Source organism: Corythoichthys intestinalis, chromosome 11, assembly GCF_030265065.1.
Source record: "Corythoichthys intestinalis isolate RoL2023-P3 chromosome 11, ASM3026506v1, whole genome shotgun sequence".
In the NCBI taxonomy this organism is placed as follows: domain Eukaryota; kingdom Metazoa; phylum Chordata; class Actinopteri; order Syngnathiformes; family Syngnathidae; genus Corythoichthys; species Corythoichthys intestinalis.
This window is the reverse complement of record NC_080405.1, coordinates 46,204,141-46,221,835: the sequence shown is the minus strand read 5'-3', so window position 1 is coordinate 46,221,835 and position 17,695 is coordinate 46,204,141. Positions and strand designations below refer to the sequence as shown.

At 38.3% G+C, this 17,695-nt stretch overlaps 1 protein-coding gene across 5 annotated transcripts in view; it reads right to left on the bottom strand.

Annotated features, from left to right (window-relative positions):
- Positions 1–5,981: 5,981 nt before the first annotated feature.
- The window catches only part of LOC130924010 (LIM and calponin homology domains-containing protein 1-like), a 127,131-nt gene continuing 115,417 nt past the window's right edge, over positions 5,982–17,695 (bottom strand). For all 5 annotated transcript variants that reach the window (XM_057850285.1, XM_057850287.1, XM_057850286.1 and 2 more), the window contains 5 exons: positions 17,322–17,444; positions 12,015–12,068; positions 9,031–9,139; positions 8,844–8,946; positions 5,982–7,836 (listed from right to left, as the gene is read on the bottom strand). In XM_057850285.1, the coding sequence (XP_057706268.1) occupies positions 7,811–7,836; positions 8,844–8,946; positions 9,031–9,139; positions 12,015–12,068; positions 17,322–17,444 (415 nt within the window). In that variant the 3' untranslated portion in view covers positions 5,982–7,810. The remainder of the gene's footprint in view (positions 7,837–8,843; positions 8,947–9,030; positions 9,140–12,014; positions 12,069–17,321; positions 17,445–17,695) is intronic.

The following is a 17,695-nucleotide window of genomic DNA, read 5'->3' as shown; positions in this document are numbered from 1 at the left end:
AACCAGCCTGCCATCTTCCTTTCCTGATTTTATAGCTCTGGATTGCGCATGGGTTGATTGGCCAATCTCTCCCAGCTGTGCGTCATTTCCATGTTGCTTGCATGCTGGTGATTTTCCAGTTCACACCCTAGTTGTCAGCTATCAGAGTTAAAAAAAAAACAACAACTGCTTTCTCTCTAAAAACTTCTAAAAAGTTGACTTTTGAGAAAAGTCCATTTTTGACTTTTTCGTAAGGGGGGGTGCTTACGCATTTTTTCAAAATTTCAAAAACGGTCAAAAAACACTTTTGGAACAAAGAGCGCCTGGAAACCTTCCAAAAACATGTCAGGACTCTCGGCAGAGCCCAAATATGCTAAAAAAGTAGACTTTTGAGAAAAGTCAATTTTTGACTTTTTCGTAAGGGGGGGTGCTTAGGCATTTTTTCAAACTTTCAAAAACTGTCAAAAAACACTTTTGGAACAAGGAGCGCCTGGAAACGTTCCAAAAACATATCAGGACTCTCGGCAGAGCCCAAATATGCCCAAAAAGTTGAGTTTTGAGAAAAGTCAATTTTTGACTTCATCGTAAGGGGGGGTGCTTACACATTTTTTCAAATTTCAAAAACGGTCAAAAAACACTTTTGGGCCTAGGAACGCCTGGAAACGTTCCAAAAATATGTCAGGACTCTCGGCAGAGCCCAAATATGCCACAAAAGTTGACTTTTGAGAAAAGTCAATTTTTGACTTTTTCGTAAGGGGGGGTGCTTACGCATTTTTTCAAAATTTCAAAAACGGTCAAAAAACACTTTTGTGCCTAGGAACTACTGGAAACCTTCCAAAAACATGTCAGGACTCTCGGCAGAGCCAAAATATGCTAAAAAAGTTGACTTTTGAGAAAAGTCCATTTTTGACTTTTTCGTAAGGGGGGGTGCTTACGCATTTTTTCAAAAACGGTCAAAATACACTTTTGGAACAAGGAGCGCCTGGAAACGTTCCAAAAACATGTTAGGACTCTCGGCAGAGCCCAAATATGCCAAAAAAGTTGACTTTTGAGAAAAGTCCATTTTTGACTTTTTCGTAAGGGGGGGTGCTTACGCATTTTTTCAAAATTTCAAAAACGGTTAAAAAAAAACACTTTTGGGCCTAGGAACGCCTGGAAACGTTCCAAAACATGTCAGGACTCTCGGCAGAGCCCAAATATGCTAAAAAAGTTGCCTTTTGAGAAAAGTCAATTTTTGACTTTTTCGTAAGGGGGGGTGCTTACGCATTTTTTCAAAATTTCAAAAACGGTCAAAATACACTTTTGGAACAAGGAGCGCCTGGAAACGTTCCAAAAACATGTCAGGACTCTCGGCACAGCCCAAATATGCCAAAAAAGTTGACTTTTGAGAAAAGTCAATTTTTGACTTTTTCGCAAGGGGGGGTGCTTACGCATTTTTTCAAAATTTAAAAAACGGTCAAAAAACACTTTTGGAACAAGGAGCGCCTGGAAACATTCCAAAAACATGTCAGGACTCTCGGCAGAGCCCAAATATGCCCAAAAAGTTGAGTTTTGAGAAAAGTCCATTTTTGACTTTTTCGTAAGAGGGGGTGCTTACGCATTTTTTCAAACTTTCAAAAACGGTCAAAATACACTTTTGGAACAAGGAGCGCCTGGAAACGTTCCAAAAACATGTCAGGACTCTCGGCACAGCCCAAATATGCCAAAAAAGTTGACTTTTGAGAAAAGTCCATTTTTGACTTTTTCGTAAGGGGGGGTGCTTACGCATTTTTTCAAAATTTCAAAAACGGTAAAAAAACACTTTTGGGCCTAGGAACTACTGGAAACCTTCCAAAAACATGTCAGGACTCTCGGCAGAGCCCAAATATGCTAAAAAAGTTGACTTTTGAGAAAAGTCAATTTTTGACTTTTTCGTAAGGGGGGGTGCTTACGCATTTTTTCAAAATTTCAAAAACGGTCAAAAAACATTTTTGGGCCTAGGAACGCCTGGAAACGTTCCAAAAACATGTCAGGACTCTCGGCAGAGCCCAAATATGCCACAAAAGTTGACTTTTGAGAAAAGTCCATTTTTGACTTTTTCGTAAGGGGGGGTGCTTACGCAATTTTTCAAAATTTCAAAAACGGTTCAAAAAACACTTTTGGGCCTAGGAACTACTGGAAACCTTCCAAAAACATGTCAGGACTCTCGGCAGAGCCCAAATATGCTAAAAAAGTTGACTTTTGAGAAAAGTCAATTTTTGACTTTTTCGTAAGGGGGGGTGCTTACGCATTTTTTCAAAATTTCAAAAACGGTCAAAATACACTTTTGGAACAAGGAGCGCCTGGAAACGTTCCAAAAACATGTCAGGACTCTCGGCACAGCCCAAATATGCCAAAAAAGTTGACTTTTGAGAAAAGTCAATTTTTGACTTTTTCGCAAGGGGGGGTGCTTACGCATTTTTTCAAAATTTCAAAAACTGTCAAAGTACACTTTTGGAACAAGGAGCGCCTGGAAACGTTCCGAAAACATGTCAGGACTCTCGGCACAGCCCAAATATGCCTTAAAAGTTGAGTTTTGAGAAAAGTCAATTTTTGACTTTTTTGTAAGGGGGGGTGCTTACGCATTTTTTCAAAATATCAAAAACGGTCAAAAAACACTTTTGGGCCTAGGAACTACTGGAAACCTTCCAAAAACATGTCAGGACTCTCTGCAGAGCCCAAATATGCCCAAAAAGTTGACTTTTGAGAAAAGTCCATTTTTGACTTCTTCGTAAGGGGGGGTGCTTATGCATTTTTTCAAACTTTCAAAAACGGTCAAGAAACACTTTTGGGCCAAGGAGCACCTGGAAACGTTCCAAAAACATGTCAGGACTCTCGGCAGAGCCCAAATATGCCAAAAAAGTTGACTTTTGAGAAAAGTCAATTTTTGACTTTTTCGTAAGGGGGGGTGCTTACGCATTTTTTCAAAATTTCAAAAACGGCTAAAAAACACTTTTGTAATAAGGAACGCCTGGGAATGTTCCAAAAACATGTCAGGACTCTCGGCAGAGCCCAAATATGCCAAAAAAGTTGACTTTTGAGAAAAGTCAATTTTTGACTTTTTCGTAAGGGGGGGTGGTTACGCATTTTTTCAAAGTTACAAAAACTGTCAAAAAACACTTTTGGAACAAGGAGCGCCTGGAAACTTTCCAAAAACATGTTAGGACTCTCGGCAGAGCCCAAATATGCCAAAAAAGTTGACTTTTGAGAAAAGTCCATTTTTGACTTTTTCGTAAGGGGGGGTGCTTACGCATTTTTTCAAAATTTCAAAAACGGTTAAAAAAAAACACTTTTGGGCCTAGGAACGCCTGGAAACGTTCCAAAACATGTCAGGACTCTCGGCAGAGCCCAAATATGCCAAAAAAGTTGACTTTTGAGAAAAGTCGATTTTTGACTTTTTCGTAAGGGGGGGTGCTTCTGCATTTTTTCAAAATTTCAAAAACGGGCAAAAAAACACTTTTGGGCCAAGGAGCGCCTGGAAACGTTCCAAAAACATGTCAGGACTCTCGGCAGAGCACAAATATGCCATAAAAGTTGACTTTTGAGAAAAGTCCATTTTTGACTTTTTCGTAAGGGGGGGTGCTTACGCATTTTTTCAAAATTTCAAAAACGGTCAAAAAACACTTTTGGGCCTAGGAACTACTGGAAACATTCCAAAAACATGTCAGGACTCTCGGCAGAGCCCAAATATGCCAGACAATGGCTCATTTGCTGGGCTGCGGGAGGAGGGATGGGCTGCACTGCCCGCGGGCTGGCTGGGAGCCGTCGCCCTGGGTTGGCGCCTGCGCGGTGTCCCCTCGTCTGCGTGGCTGTCGTGTTTGGTGGGGCTCGCATGCGGCCTAATGTGATTGGGCACGCTCGGGTGGGGGGTTCCGGTGCTGGGAATGGTGGTGGGGCTTCGTAGGGTTGGTTGCCAACGGGCTTACACTCACAAGGGATTTACACGATTACTGGGTTCTAGATCACAGAGCTTATTTGTGTACACTCTACCCCTCCCTATCACTTAGCTTATAGACTTCCCCACCCCGCTCTCTTCTTTCCCTGGTGGTCAACAAGGCCCCCACATGGTGTCAACCGGAAATACATCTTGCTAACGATGGCACCAACATACTAATAGTTAGTGTAGGCATTCAATGTATTTCTTGTTTCTTTTCTTTCTTTTCTTCTGTCCCCCCCATAACCCCTTTTTGTTCGCTGCTTTGTCATAATAAACGAGATATGTTGAATGATCACAATGGGAGTAAGTCATACTCTCAATGTGAAACATCAAAACTGTTCAGACCAGCCGGAGACTTACGACTTCCATCCTCCGTGACAAACAACTGAACGGGAAAGGTTTAAAAAAAATAAAAAAATAAATTTTAAGTCTTTTTTAGCTGTTTGTTAAGTTTGGTGCTTGAACGCTACGTTCGCTCACATCCTGTTTAATTCCTGGGGGCTAAGCTAAATATTATGTCCTTATTAAATGGGCACATTCTGTAGATTATGCTACGTAGACTTAAACTCCAAAGTATATATATTTTTAAATTTATACTGCGGTACATGCCACAGTGAAAAATGTCAGGCGACGCCATATGAGGCAGATGACAAAATCTAAACAACACAGACTGATTCTGACTTTGGATGTTTTATTTATAAACACATAGTTGCATTGATACAGTGAAAGAAAAAAAAAAAACATCTAAATGTGATGATAGTATTCAGGTGACTATTACAATAAATACACAAAAAGCCTTCGCAGTACAAGAAGAAGCGGAAAAATACTGAAAGGGGAAAAAGTTCGACTACACCAGCAAGGCTATTGCTTTGATTTTTGAAACCTTTTTTTTTTTTTTTTTTTTTTTTTTTACAGCATATTTTGGTATTAGGCTTATACGTGCATTTCATTTGTATTATTTATGAACACATCTGCAGCACAGTGAGCAGCTCTCCAAATGCAAATGAAGCGAAAAAAAAAATACAACCAAAAAGTTGGCAAAAGTTCAACGGACCTTTCGCTTAGGTAAAACTCATTAGCCGCTACTGACGGGGGATAGACGTCCAATCCATTTGAATTGGGAGTTAAAAAATAAAACTGATGCACCCTACAAATGAGTTTATCAACAGTAGACGTCCAATCCATTCAAATGGATTGGCTGTCTATTGCAGTCAAAGATTTGAAATGGATTGGACGTCTATCGCGGTCAATGGCAGTTAATTTTTTCGGGCTGTACAAGTGACTGCATAGGTTAATCAAGAATTGGGGGGGTGGGGGGGAGACGTCCATTCAAGCATTATGTCACTCACTTTAAGGAGCAAGAACAAAAATATACAAAACTTGATGGGTGCAGCTAAAGCGAAAGGTCAATTTTCAGATTGGACAACAATTGCATTCAATCACTGCAAAATCACTGAGGCGGCAAAGTGGACAACTTGCACCGAAGGAGTTCGCAGTATGATGACTGTTTGGCCACTTTTCTCCTTCCGATGAGATTTAACAAAAGACAAATATGTTTATGTAATGTTTCTTTGCTGTGGGGTTATACTTTTTTTCCTAAGGCACATGTCAGTTGTGTCCAGTTATTGCCCTCGTGAATTACATTCAAAGCGTGTGTGTCAGTGGAAGCCTTGTAGATTATTTGTAATAACAGATTTTAATGTCAATACTCAGGTGGATGATTGACCGCTGGTCCAAAATGACGTTTACATTGGTGGGAGTCCTGTATTGCATGGTGCAAAGAATCCTTTTGCGTATCTCACATCATCTGGTGTCGGAGATTGATGTCGCATGGTGAAAACGGGGGGGGGGGGGCACATGCCCCAAGTGCTGTAATTTTTGGATTATAAAAACAAGCTTTCACATGGATTTTTACATTTTGGCCAAAAGTACTAAATAGTAGGGCTACAACGATTAATCGAATAACTCGAGTATTCGATTAGAAAATAAGATTCTAAGTAAATTTTGCTGCTTCGAGTATTCGTTTAATTAAAGTGGCGTTGTAGTGGTTTGTTTTGAAAGTGTTTACATTTTTTTTTTTTTTTTTTCATTTTGGTGGATACACTGCCCTCTAGTAGTGCCCCCTTTTACATGGCTGAATCCAGCTGCCCCCTGTTAAGACCAACATAAACTATGTTTTTGTTATATTAATGTTTCTTTAACATGCATTCGTAACTTGGTTTATAGGTATATTTAGCTGTTTTTTTTTTTTTTTTTTTTGAGGGAATATGTGAACCATTTGTTAAGAGTATTGTAAAAAATGAATAAATAAAAAAATAACGTTAGCAGTTTATAGCATTTAAGCTAGCGGACTTTTGCTATGTACATTAGCCAATTGTTAGTTTGTTCTACATAGATCCTCATTTATTTTTTATACCGTTTGAGGCTCAGCTCAGGTGTTTTAATTTTTTATGTTCCTTTGTCCGATTACTCGTATATTCGATTCGAAAATAAGACTCAAATTAAATTTTGCTGCTTCGTGTATTCGTTTAATTAAAGTGGTGTTGTAGTGGTTTGTTTTGAAAGTGTTTGCATTTTATTTTTTTTATTTGGGTGGATACACTGCCTTCTGGTAGTATCCCCTTTTACATGGCTGAATCCAGCTGCTCCCTGTTAAGACCAACATAAGCTATGTTTTTGTTATACAAATGTTTTTTTTTTAAAATGCATTCGTAACTTGGTTTATGGGTATATCTAGCCGTTTTTTTTTTGTGGGAATATGTGAACCATTTGTTAAGAGTATTGTAAAAAAATGAATAAATAAAAAAATAACGTTAGCATTTTACAGCATTTAAGCTAGCGGACTTTTGCTATGTAAGTTAGCCAATTGTTATTTTGTTCTACATAGATCCTCATTTATTTTTTATACCGTTTGAGGCTCAGCTCAGGTGTTTTCATTTTTTACGTTCCTTATCCGATTACTCGAATTAATCTATTAATCGACTACTAAAATAATCGATAGCTGCAGCCCTAATAAAAAGTATTAAAACTGAAATGCTGTATGCGGAAACGATACTGCATTGTGAAAGTATCGATACTCATGTATTTTTGTGCGACTATACTGCTAGCGAGATATTTGGTGTCATGGGGTGAATTTGATTTCACGCAACTCTCGATAGTAATGGAGGATATTTTGAATTTTCCTTGTTAACTCATTGGCTGCCATTGATGGCACTAGATGTCTAATCCATTTGAAGCTCAGTTCAAATGGATTTGATGTCTACTAGTGATCAAATAATTGGTGAGAAGGTGCATCTTGGCCAGAGGAAGAATCAATTTTATTTTTAAATTACTGGGTGAACATTGACGGTTCTAGATGGATTCCACTTCAAATGGATTGGATATCTACTCGTGATACACTTCTTTAAAGAGTTTTAATTTAGTTTTTAAGAGCCACATGATTGGATATCCATTATCAAAAATAACATTTAATTTTGAGTTTAATAATGTAGTCTTGAAAATTGCATTTAATTTGAGTATTGATACAGTTAAATTGTAGTATCGTGTCAATAGTAGTCTTCAAGTGTGAATATCCCTGCGGCTAAAATATGAGTAAATACTGTTTTCTTGTCAAATTTGGTGGGAGCAACTTATAGTCAGGTGTGCATTATAGTCCAAAAATTACAGTATATTGGAATAAACTGTGTTTGCTTTACATATGTGGAACTGAATAGCAGCTCAAATTGATTGTGCTTCATATGAGTGATAGTTTTTCACGTCGACACTCAGCAGTCAGAGAACACACTGTCAATGGATGAAAAATCTTTGCTTGGCCCACGTGAAGAACGGGAAAGGGCGGGGCTTGGCAGATGACGGGGTTCAACTCGACTGGAGGCGTCACAAGGTCGTGGGTTGTCCTGCCGCTTGAAGGGAAAGAGTCGCAAATGTTTAGCCAGCAGCAAAAATCAGCAGAGATGGAAATGAAGGAAGGGAAGGGAAATGAGGTGGATTTATAGTGTAGAGTGGTACGCGGGGTCATATATATTTTACCCTTACCCTTTCATGCGCAAAGTCTGATATGTATACAGTATTTCTGTCATTAGATTAAGTGAAGTTGTGTTGTACAAATATAATGTTTATTTTCAGTCCTGGAAACTTGAAACTTGTTCTTTTTATTTTATTTTGATTACCGTATTGGCCCAAATATAAGACGGCCCTGATTATAAGACGACCCCCTCTTTTTCAAGACTCAAGTTTGAAAAAAGACTTTTTGAACACCAAATTAATTTTCATACAGAAAACAATTACAGTACATCCGAAAAAAATGATTATAACAATATATTTGAGAAAAAAAGCATGTTATTTTGCCTCATTCAAATCTAAATATCTGAACATTTAAATATGTAAACTAAAAAAAAAAAAAAAAAAAAACATGTATTTTGGGGTGAATGGTAATATTTGGCACGTCCAACAAAAGAGCGCCTGCATTGTGTGAGAATTACGGTCGTTTTGGTGTTGGAACGGTGTCGGTGGGTCCAATGCTTTTGGTTGTGCAGTGCGTCAAAAGAAACGTTATTGGAAAAAAAACCCAAGGAATATTAAAGATGGAAGCTTTAGCATTACATACAAAGCTTAAGCTACCACCAATGAGTTTCTTTCTTAACTCATTGCCTGCCATTGACAATGATACCGACATCCAACTAATTGTGACAGTACAGTACACTGACAGCACTAGACGTCCAATTTATTTTGACTGGGAGGTGAAGATTAACTCATGAATAGCAGCCAATGAGTTAAATTGTTATTTTATTAGAAAATTTTGCTAGCAACCTGCTGGTTGCTTTATTAAACAGAAACATCTTACTTTATACTATTACGCCCTTATAATGCACTGATGTTGCGGTAATGATATCGAGTGTAGGCGACTTACAGCGGGAGCGAATGTAGCACTGGTTGCAATTGAGGAGGCCGCTCCGGATCCGCACGTCGGTGCCGGTGGACGTGTCTCCTAAATGGCCTTTGCACACACCGCACTGGTAACAATAGAACAAATAATAAAGCTAAGCACATTTCTTACATGGTCTACAAGCTGTAGACCACTCTCACATTTGACTAACCTTAAAACAGTCGATGTGGAAATAGAGGCTAAGTGTCTCTATGATCATGGCGGCCCCTTTGCCCAATGGCTGCCCGCAGCTGGAGCACAGCTTCTTGCCGCTCACTGACCTGCATAGATAAACAACATTGAAGAACATGCTGCTTTCAAAGTATTTGTGACATTGCTAAGACTATAGGAAGTGAACATGATGTTGAGTGGATTTCAGGGCAGCCACAAAAATACAGGGATGCATCTGGGAAATTAAAAAAAGGGGCCAGTTGCCCCCCTTGTGTCTGAAAAGGGGGCCAAATTCTAAAATTGATGGGGCCCGATTTAACTAGATTGCCGAGGTATACATAACTGATTGAAATAAACCAAAATACATTCATTGGAGCATGATATTTCTAAATTGCAAATGAAAAACCATTATTTGAGTAAAATCTATTTTTCTAATATATCAACAAACAATTTTAAGACAAAATGTACAATACAAAATACATACAACATACATTTAGTACATACAAAATGTTTCACTATTTAAAAAAAAAAAAGCATAGAATTAGAAGTTAAAATTGTGTATAAGAACATTTATAAGAGAACAAGACAGGGACACAATAATGAGAATAATAAAAGTAACAATACATTAAAAGCAGATCGTAACAGATGAGTATTAAGAGTGATTTAAAGGGAAGGAAAATAAAAATAAAACGCTCCAACATTTCACAATCTGCTTTTCCAAAATGCCTATCTGCCTATATGTTCTACCCTCAAGCTACATAACCAGTCTGTGTGTTGGCAGTTTGTGCTCCCCTGACCTTACTGCACTTGGAAGTGGGCCAGGAAAAGGGTAGATGTCCAATTTGCTTTTTTATTGACGTTCTGCAATGTCCGTCGGGGATGTTGGTTAAAAAAAAAAAAAGTTTATTGGCGTAAATTTTCCATAAAAGCGTCTCAACGTTCGACAACTATGTTGTTTGCCGCCATTCTTCCGCATTCGCTCGTGATTGGCTGTGACGACACTGAGTCATCTTCCTACTTACTCGTGATTGGCTGTGCTATGACTCATCTTCCTACTTACTCGTGATTGGCTGTGCTACGTCGACCCGCTTGCTCCATCCGCTCTCTCGATTGGCTCTTATGCCTTTCCCCGCGGAAGTGTTAGCTTTCGTTATGAAAAACATTCGGATATATCGGACAGGCACTGGGAAACGTTACTTTTTTTTTTTTTTTAATACACAACAAAATAAACAACAATACAAACATAAAAATACAGACAATACTAATACAAAAAAAAAAAAAAAAAAAAAAAAAAAAAGAATACAAACACAAATATGCCAGGGGGTACAAACATACCAAAAATTGCAAATTAGAGAAAAAAATAAATGAATAATACTATTATCAACTATTCACAAAAAAGGTGTAGCTTTTCGCAAATGTCAATTATTTTCTCCGCTTTCCTATTCTTTGATTTTTTCAATAGATTTATGTAGCATACCGTTTCATTGTGGAAGTGAGAAAAAGATGGTAACAGCTTGCTGAACTTACATTTGTGGATGTAGAATTTCGACAACAAAAGAAGCAGATTAACAGTAAAAATATCTTCATTCCTGATCTTTTTATAAAAAAAAAAAAAAGGACATTTTCCCATTTTAGCTTGAAGTCCACATGTAGATTCCTGTCAACAAACTTACAAAAATCTTTCCAAAATTTGTTGGAAAAAGAACAAGTCCAAAAAAGGTGGTGAACACTGTCTCTGGATGATCTCCACAGAATGAACAGTTCGTGTCAATGTCCCTCTTGAATTTTTTCATATAGTGATTTGCAGGATAATATCTGTGAATAATTTTGAAAGAGACTTCTTTGACCTTATTAGTCAACAGGAACATGTTGGGCATAGTCCAAACTCTGGACCAAATTATATCTCCAACAAATCGATTTCAAAACGATTGAACATATGGCTTGAATCTAAGGTAATTCTGAAAAGGTGAACGAACATATCTATTTGAATTCTTGTTATGACGCAAACACAATTTCCCCACACTTGAGTTTAATATATTCGGAGGAGCTAAACTTTGCAATGGCAAGTTTACATTTCTGCATAGCATCATGATACCTGACGGATTAGCATAAAAAACAATGGCATATTGCTGAGGTCTAACTGGGAACTGAAAACAATTAAGAAACACTGCATCAGACATCAGGTGCCCATTGCGATTAAAAAGTTGGGACACAAAAATAATATTTTGCACCCAATTGTCCAAAAATAAGGATTTGTTTTTATGAAGAATTGTCCTGTTATTCCAGATTATATGTGTATGTGGTGAGAAATTGTGTTTGTATATCATGGACCATGCTGACAATACTTGTTTGTGAAACAAAGAGACCTTTCCTGCCAATTTGTCAACATCATAGCTGCAACTCAGAATAAAATTCAGGCCACCACACTTAGAAAAAATAAAATTAGGAATAAAATTCCACGTTGAATGTGGATTTGTAAGGAAACGTTTGGCCCAGTTAACCTTGAAGGTGCAGTTCAGACTAGAAAAATCAATGGCATTCAGACCTCCCTGTTCATATGTGTTCATAAGTAATTAGGAAACGTTACGATATGTCAGGATTTCTTTAGGATACGTCAGGATATGTTAGGTATACGTTGGCAGGCCAATCGGCGCAAGGTGCCTCCAAGGCAAGATGGCAGACGACGAAAGTTAAAACCTCTGAAGGAAAACGAACAGTTTTCAATTGCTGTTTAACTAAATTTATTTCTTTAGCTATTTTAACAGAAGTATGTCATATGTGGCGCAGATCATGTAGAAATATGCGCCAATCGTAATTGACTTGCGCCGGTGCTGGCGCAGTGGAGTTACAAAGTTGCGCCAGTGGCTGTCAAAATGCGTAAATGGCGCAAGGGGGCCCAGATGCATCCCTGAAAATAACATTTGTTCTTCTACGAAGCTAGCAAGCACAAGTACAGCATGACACAAAAAGTGGACATGAGGATACCTGTTGGGTGGTGTGTCGCCAGAACGTAGAGGGTTCTTGGCTGGGCCGTGGCTCCTGAAAATGGACAGATTGTCGTGGAATTTGACAGACTACATGATTGACTGACTGACTCGGATGGGGGTTGCTTGGATTTTTTAGGATTTCAAATGACTGCGGCCAACTGATTAGTTTATTCCAGAGCCTGCTTTTGTGCGGCTTTCTACAAAATATACTGCGGCACGTTTATGATGATGACGATGAGAAACTGAGATGAGCATATGATTGCAGCAAAGATTCAAGCTTGTTTTTAGAGCATGAAGAGCAAGAAAATAGTAGTTGGCGCCATCTGCTGGGGTAACAGGCAAACAGAAAAACTGCAAGTCATCACGACAGCCTGGCTTCGATTACACAGCACAAGCACGTTACAGTAGACATGGTTACATATCCATACCTGTCAACCCGAGGCTGTTGGTAATCTTACAAATAATGACGTACGCCGTTACTAATTGTTGGCTAATCTTACGTTTCATTTAGCGTGCAATATGAAACCAAAATAAAACTCAATTTTTAAAATAATATGACTTTATTGGTAATATTGTCACATATAACCTGGTGCAATCAATATCTTTAGCTACATCATGATTACTCAAATATAACAGTGTCTTTTGTTATAATTGCATGTAGCACTTTTGGCAATTTCTATCATGTCTTTTGATGGCTGCACTTCAGCTCGCAATTTAGTTTGACTTGAAGGTAGTTCGTTAGTGTGTCCAATTATAAATTAACCCTTAGATGCACAAGTTACTGGACCCTACACTCTTCCATAAGTGGGTCAAAAATGACCCATATTAGAACTAATGTGTTTTTATGCCATTTTGGTGAAGAATAAAGTTGTATATTAATTAGTATGATATTTAGGGCCACACAAGAGTGATTTCATGCTTGAAATATCTTTATGATTTAATTAACATAAAAAAAAAAAAAAAAAAAAAAAAAAAACAGCAATAGACTTCATCCTTCCTTGTATTTTATCATCAATGATGAAGAGCTCCCATGCATCTTTTTGGTGAGACAGCGGTGCTAAGTCCTTGTGGAGGCACTGACCAATTTCTGAGGATATTGTGGCTGTGTTCTGCCCTGGGTGGGAGGTAATTCTCTCTAGTAAGAGCCCTACCAACTCATTCTGTTGGCCACGATTTGGACACTTTCTTCTTTGGAGGACACGTAAGTGGAATCTTATGAGTCAGATTGCTCCTGTTCAGCTGGATTTCCAGGTGGACAGCTGCCAGTGCCACCTGGACAATAGTCTGGGTCCTCATCAGCAGAATTTTCAGGCACTTGAGTCCAACCCTGTCACTGCCTCTCCATTATCCAACATCTGTAGGACCATTTCGGCTGTAAATCGAGCACAAATCCGATTTTTTTGGTGTGTTTTTCCGACTCGACTGAACGGGCAAAGTCACATAAAAGTGGACCATTTTCAAATTCGATCCAGGTCACTTTTGTATGTGGATAAAATCCCGTCCGGGCCACATTTATCATTTATCCAGAATGTGGCGGCAGTCCGAACTTTCAAGTCCCCCAAATTGGAATTCATGCAGCAATTAACATCAGAGACTTGAACAGGCTCAATGGGCAAAGGCAGTCTGAACGGGTACGCCAAAAAAAACAGATATGACAAAAAAAATCGGAATTGTGCATTAGGACAAGCGGTATGAACCTAACCTTAGTTAGCTAGCTAGTTATGAAGTCGGATAATTTGCTGATAAATAATAATATATAGTCATGAAACACCCACACAAAAAATACTATATGGACATAATACTTACAGTACACGTATCAGCTCTTGCTGTGTAAAATAATCTTCTTAAGGGATGTCACTTTTTACATACCTAGTCTGTGTAGTCCGGGGTAAATTTATTCCTGACAGCCAAAGTTGATAAGAATCAAAGATTCCCATTGGAATCCATAGAAAATGCATGTGGGTCATTTTTGACCCATTTGTGGAAGCTTAGGGTAGTAATACAAAAAGGACAATTTCTTTAAATGTATAAAAAGTTCATCAAAAATTTGAATGGCATTATGTCAAAAACATGTTTTTTTTTAGGAATACCTGGAATATGAATTGATAACAATGTTTCATTCCGAAGATATTCCAAGAAAACAACCTCACCGGGTAATTTTTGACCCTCTTATGCATCTAAGGGTTAAAAAGGTCAGTTGATAAAATTAACTTACCGATGGAATCTTTGAGTCAGGGAACATTTCTTTTGCTTATTCTGAGAAGTGATCATCAATACTTGCAGGCAAATTGTGGTTGGCAACAAATTGGCAAAATAATATCTCCGCTTTTGTCACTTTTCATTCTGCAGACTTCATCTTTATGACCAGTGTTGTTAATCTTACTTTGAAAAAGTAATTAATTACAGTTACAATTCACTTCTCCCAAAAAGTAATCGAGTTAGTAACAAGGGTTGTTCGGATCATGTTTTTTTGCTCCCGATCCGATCCCGATCATTTTAGTTTGAGTATCTGCCGATCCCGATATTTCCCGATCCGATTGCTTTTTTTTTTTTTTTTTGCTCCCGATTCAATTCCAATCATTCCCGATAATTTTTCCCGATCATATACATTTTGGCAATACATTAAGAAAAAACTGAATAAAACTCTGACGAATATATACATTCAACATACAGTACATAAGTACTGTATTTGTTTATTATGACAATAAATCTTCAAGATGGCATTTACATTATTAACATTCTTTCTGTGAGAGGGATCCACGGATAGAAAGACTTGTAATTCTTAAAAGATAAATACGATTTTTTTATATTGTGACTAAACATTGCCATCTAGTGTATTTGTTGAGCTTTCAGTAAATGATACTGTAGCCATTTAACTGTTCTGCCCAAATGCATGATGGGAAGTGCACCCATGACTGTGCGTAGTGGCACCAATTGATATATCTTCTCTGTGTTGGGAAGTAATATAGGGTGGTAAGGAAAAGACCATCCACTATAATTTTTCCCCACATTTCTTCCCACGAATATTTCTAATTGTTGAGAGAGGGATTTTAAGGCTTTAGTCAATTGAAAAGAGGCTCCAAGACTGCCGAAATTCTCTCTACTCATTTTACGCTGCCTGTTAGCTCTATAAATAGGTAAAACGGCGCCATTATAGATTGAGCGCGATAATGCGTGAGTGGGTCGTGCAACGCATGCGTTAATTGCATTAAATATTTTAATGTGATTATTTGAAAAAAAAAATAAAAAATCCCGCCGTTTACGCGATAAATTTGATAGCCCTACTTTAAGCCAAAACTAAAGACTCTGGATGAAAGTGTAAGACATTTTGTCTGTAACGTTAAATACAATTACAAAATGATTTAATTAAAAAAAATATATATTAAAAAAAGGCATGTCCGATATTTTTTCGCCGATTCCGATACTTTGAAAATGACGTGATCGGGACATCTTTGTTAGTAACTCAGTTACCTGAATGTAAGAGTAATTAGTTACTTGGCAAAGTAACTGGTGTTACCATTCATGTTTTTTTTCCTTTAAAAAAAAACACACACAAAAAAAAAAACAAACAGTAACCTTTGCTATGTTTGGAATTCATTTCATGTGAATCAACTGCCAAAGTTATTAAATTGCTCCCGTTTTTGCATTACCGTATTTTTCGGACTATAAGTCGCGTTTTTTTTCATATTTTGGCTGGGGGTGCGACTTATACTCAGGAGCGACATATGTGTGGAATTATTAACACATTATGATATAATTTCACATGTTATTTTGGTGTTTTGCAGTGACACTGATGGTTTTGTAAAGTTGTTAGCATGTTCTTATGCTATAGTTATCTGAATAACTCTTTATAGCTATGGCCACGTTTGCGTTCTGACTTTGGCAGTGTATGTTCAATTGTATTATTGACTTTTTTAACATGAAATAGATGCATTTAGTTTGTGGCGCTTTCACGCCCACGTGAGGGCGCACTCGCACTTGTTTACGTGGAGAAGAGTGCTCACACGCCAGAAGAAGACGGACAGCTACGTAGCTCTGAGTGAGTGAGTGGGCGAGTTACAGCGAGAGAGAATAGACGGCTGCGAACCTACTTTCATTGTTTATGCTTTTAAATCATCTCTACAGAGGCAACACCTGCGTGTATCATCTTTTCTATTGTTGTTGCGTGTTTTCCACCCGCGATCGGACACTTAGAGCCAGTTGTGTGGTTGTTTGAACGATGTGCTAATGATAGCGAACGCATGCTAACCTGTTACTTATTACTAATAGTACCTAATTATCATTTATTTACGTTGATGCGAACCTGTTTTCTATCGAGGACCAAATTGATTCAGCAAATTATACGGACGTCCAGCATTGTCTTTTGGGAGTTCGCTGTATAGCCAGGACCGAGCCGTAGCGTAGGAAAGTATATTCACATTTTGTTGTTCACACACTGTACACTGTATATTTATTTAGTATGTTGTTCTCTATTGTATTTTTATATTAAATTGCCTTTCAAAATGACATGTCTGTTCTACGTGTTGGATTTTATCAAGTAAATTTCCCCCAAAAATTCGACTTATACTCCGGTGCGACTTGTATATGTTTTTTTTCTCTTCGTTGGGCATTTTATGGCTGGATCGACTTATACTCAGGAGCGACTTGTAGTCCGAAAAATACGGTAGTTCCCTTCTGTCTATTTTCGACATGTGAAAGTTTTAAAACTGTTTCATCATTTAAAGATAGATTCAAGTCAGGATTTTGCCGATTTAGGAGTATTTCTGATAAAAAGTTAGCCTTTCTGAGAAGCCTACTGCTTTAAAATGGCAGCTGTTTCCTCACGCCGCCGAGTCTGTCATTTCGCATCTAGTTCTATATGCATATGATATCTAGTGCAGCATCAAGTGGCTGTAGATTGTATGCTGTCGGCTACAGTCAGGAAATGTTGGAGCCACCTAGCCTAGCATCGCGTTTGCTACAGTGTCACAACACTTCCCTCTTTCCCACTCCCACTCTTCTCTCGTCATCCAACCGACATAGTAAAGCATAGTAACACACATTATCTCGTTGCCGAAACGGAGACAAAATCCGCACGGAGAAAAAAAACATAATGCAAGAAAAACGTACAGATTTTGAACGTACGTCATACACTTTTAAGAATCTGTGCTCACTTGTATTATGCTGAAACCATACAACTTGACAGGTATGCATATCATGCTCACCAATTACTGCCAGTGGCAGAAAGCTTCTTTCAGTGAACGACTGAAGAAGCCAGAAGTAGACAGATATGAAGTCATTTTACGCACACACATTGAAAACACACCTGCGGTCTCCAGCAGGTCGGATGGACTTCCCGGCATCGCCCTCTTGACGCTTCCTGACAGACGTGGAGGTCTTTTGGTGAAGCTTCTGGCCATTTTGCAGACAGCTGCTCTGAATTCCTGCGCTGCAGATGACCACATAAAAGAACAGTTCTACTTAGTGTTGCACAAATACAGATATATCAGTACCGATACAGCAGGGGTGCCCAAGTCCGGTCATCGAGAGCTCTTATCCAGCTTGTTTTCCATGTCTCCCACCTCCAATACACCTGAATCAAATAATGAGGATCATTGTCAGGCTCCTGCAAAGCTTGCCGATGAGCTGATCTTTTGATTCAGGTGTGTTAAAGGAGGGAGACATGGAAAACAAGCTGGA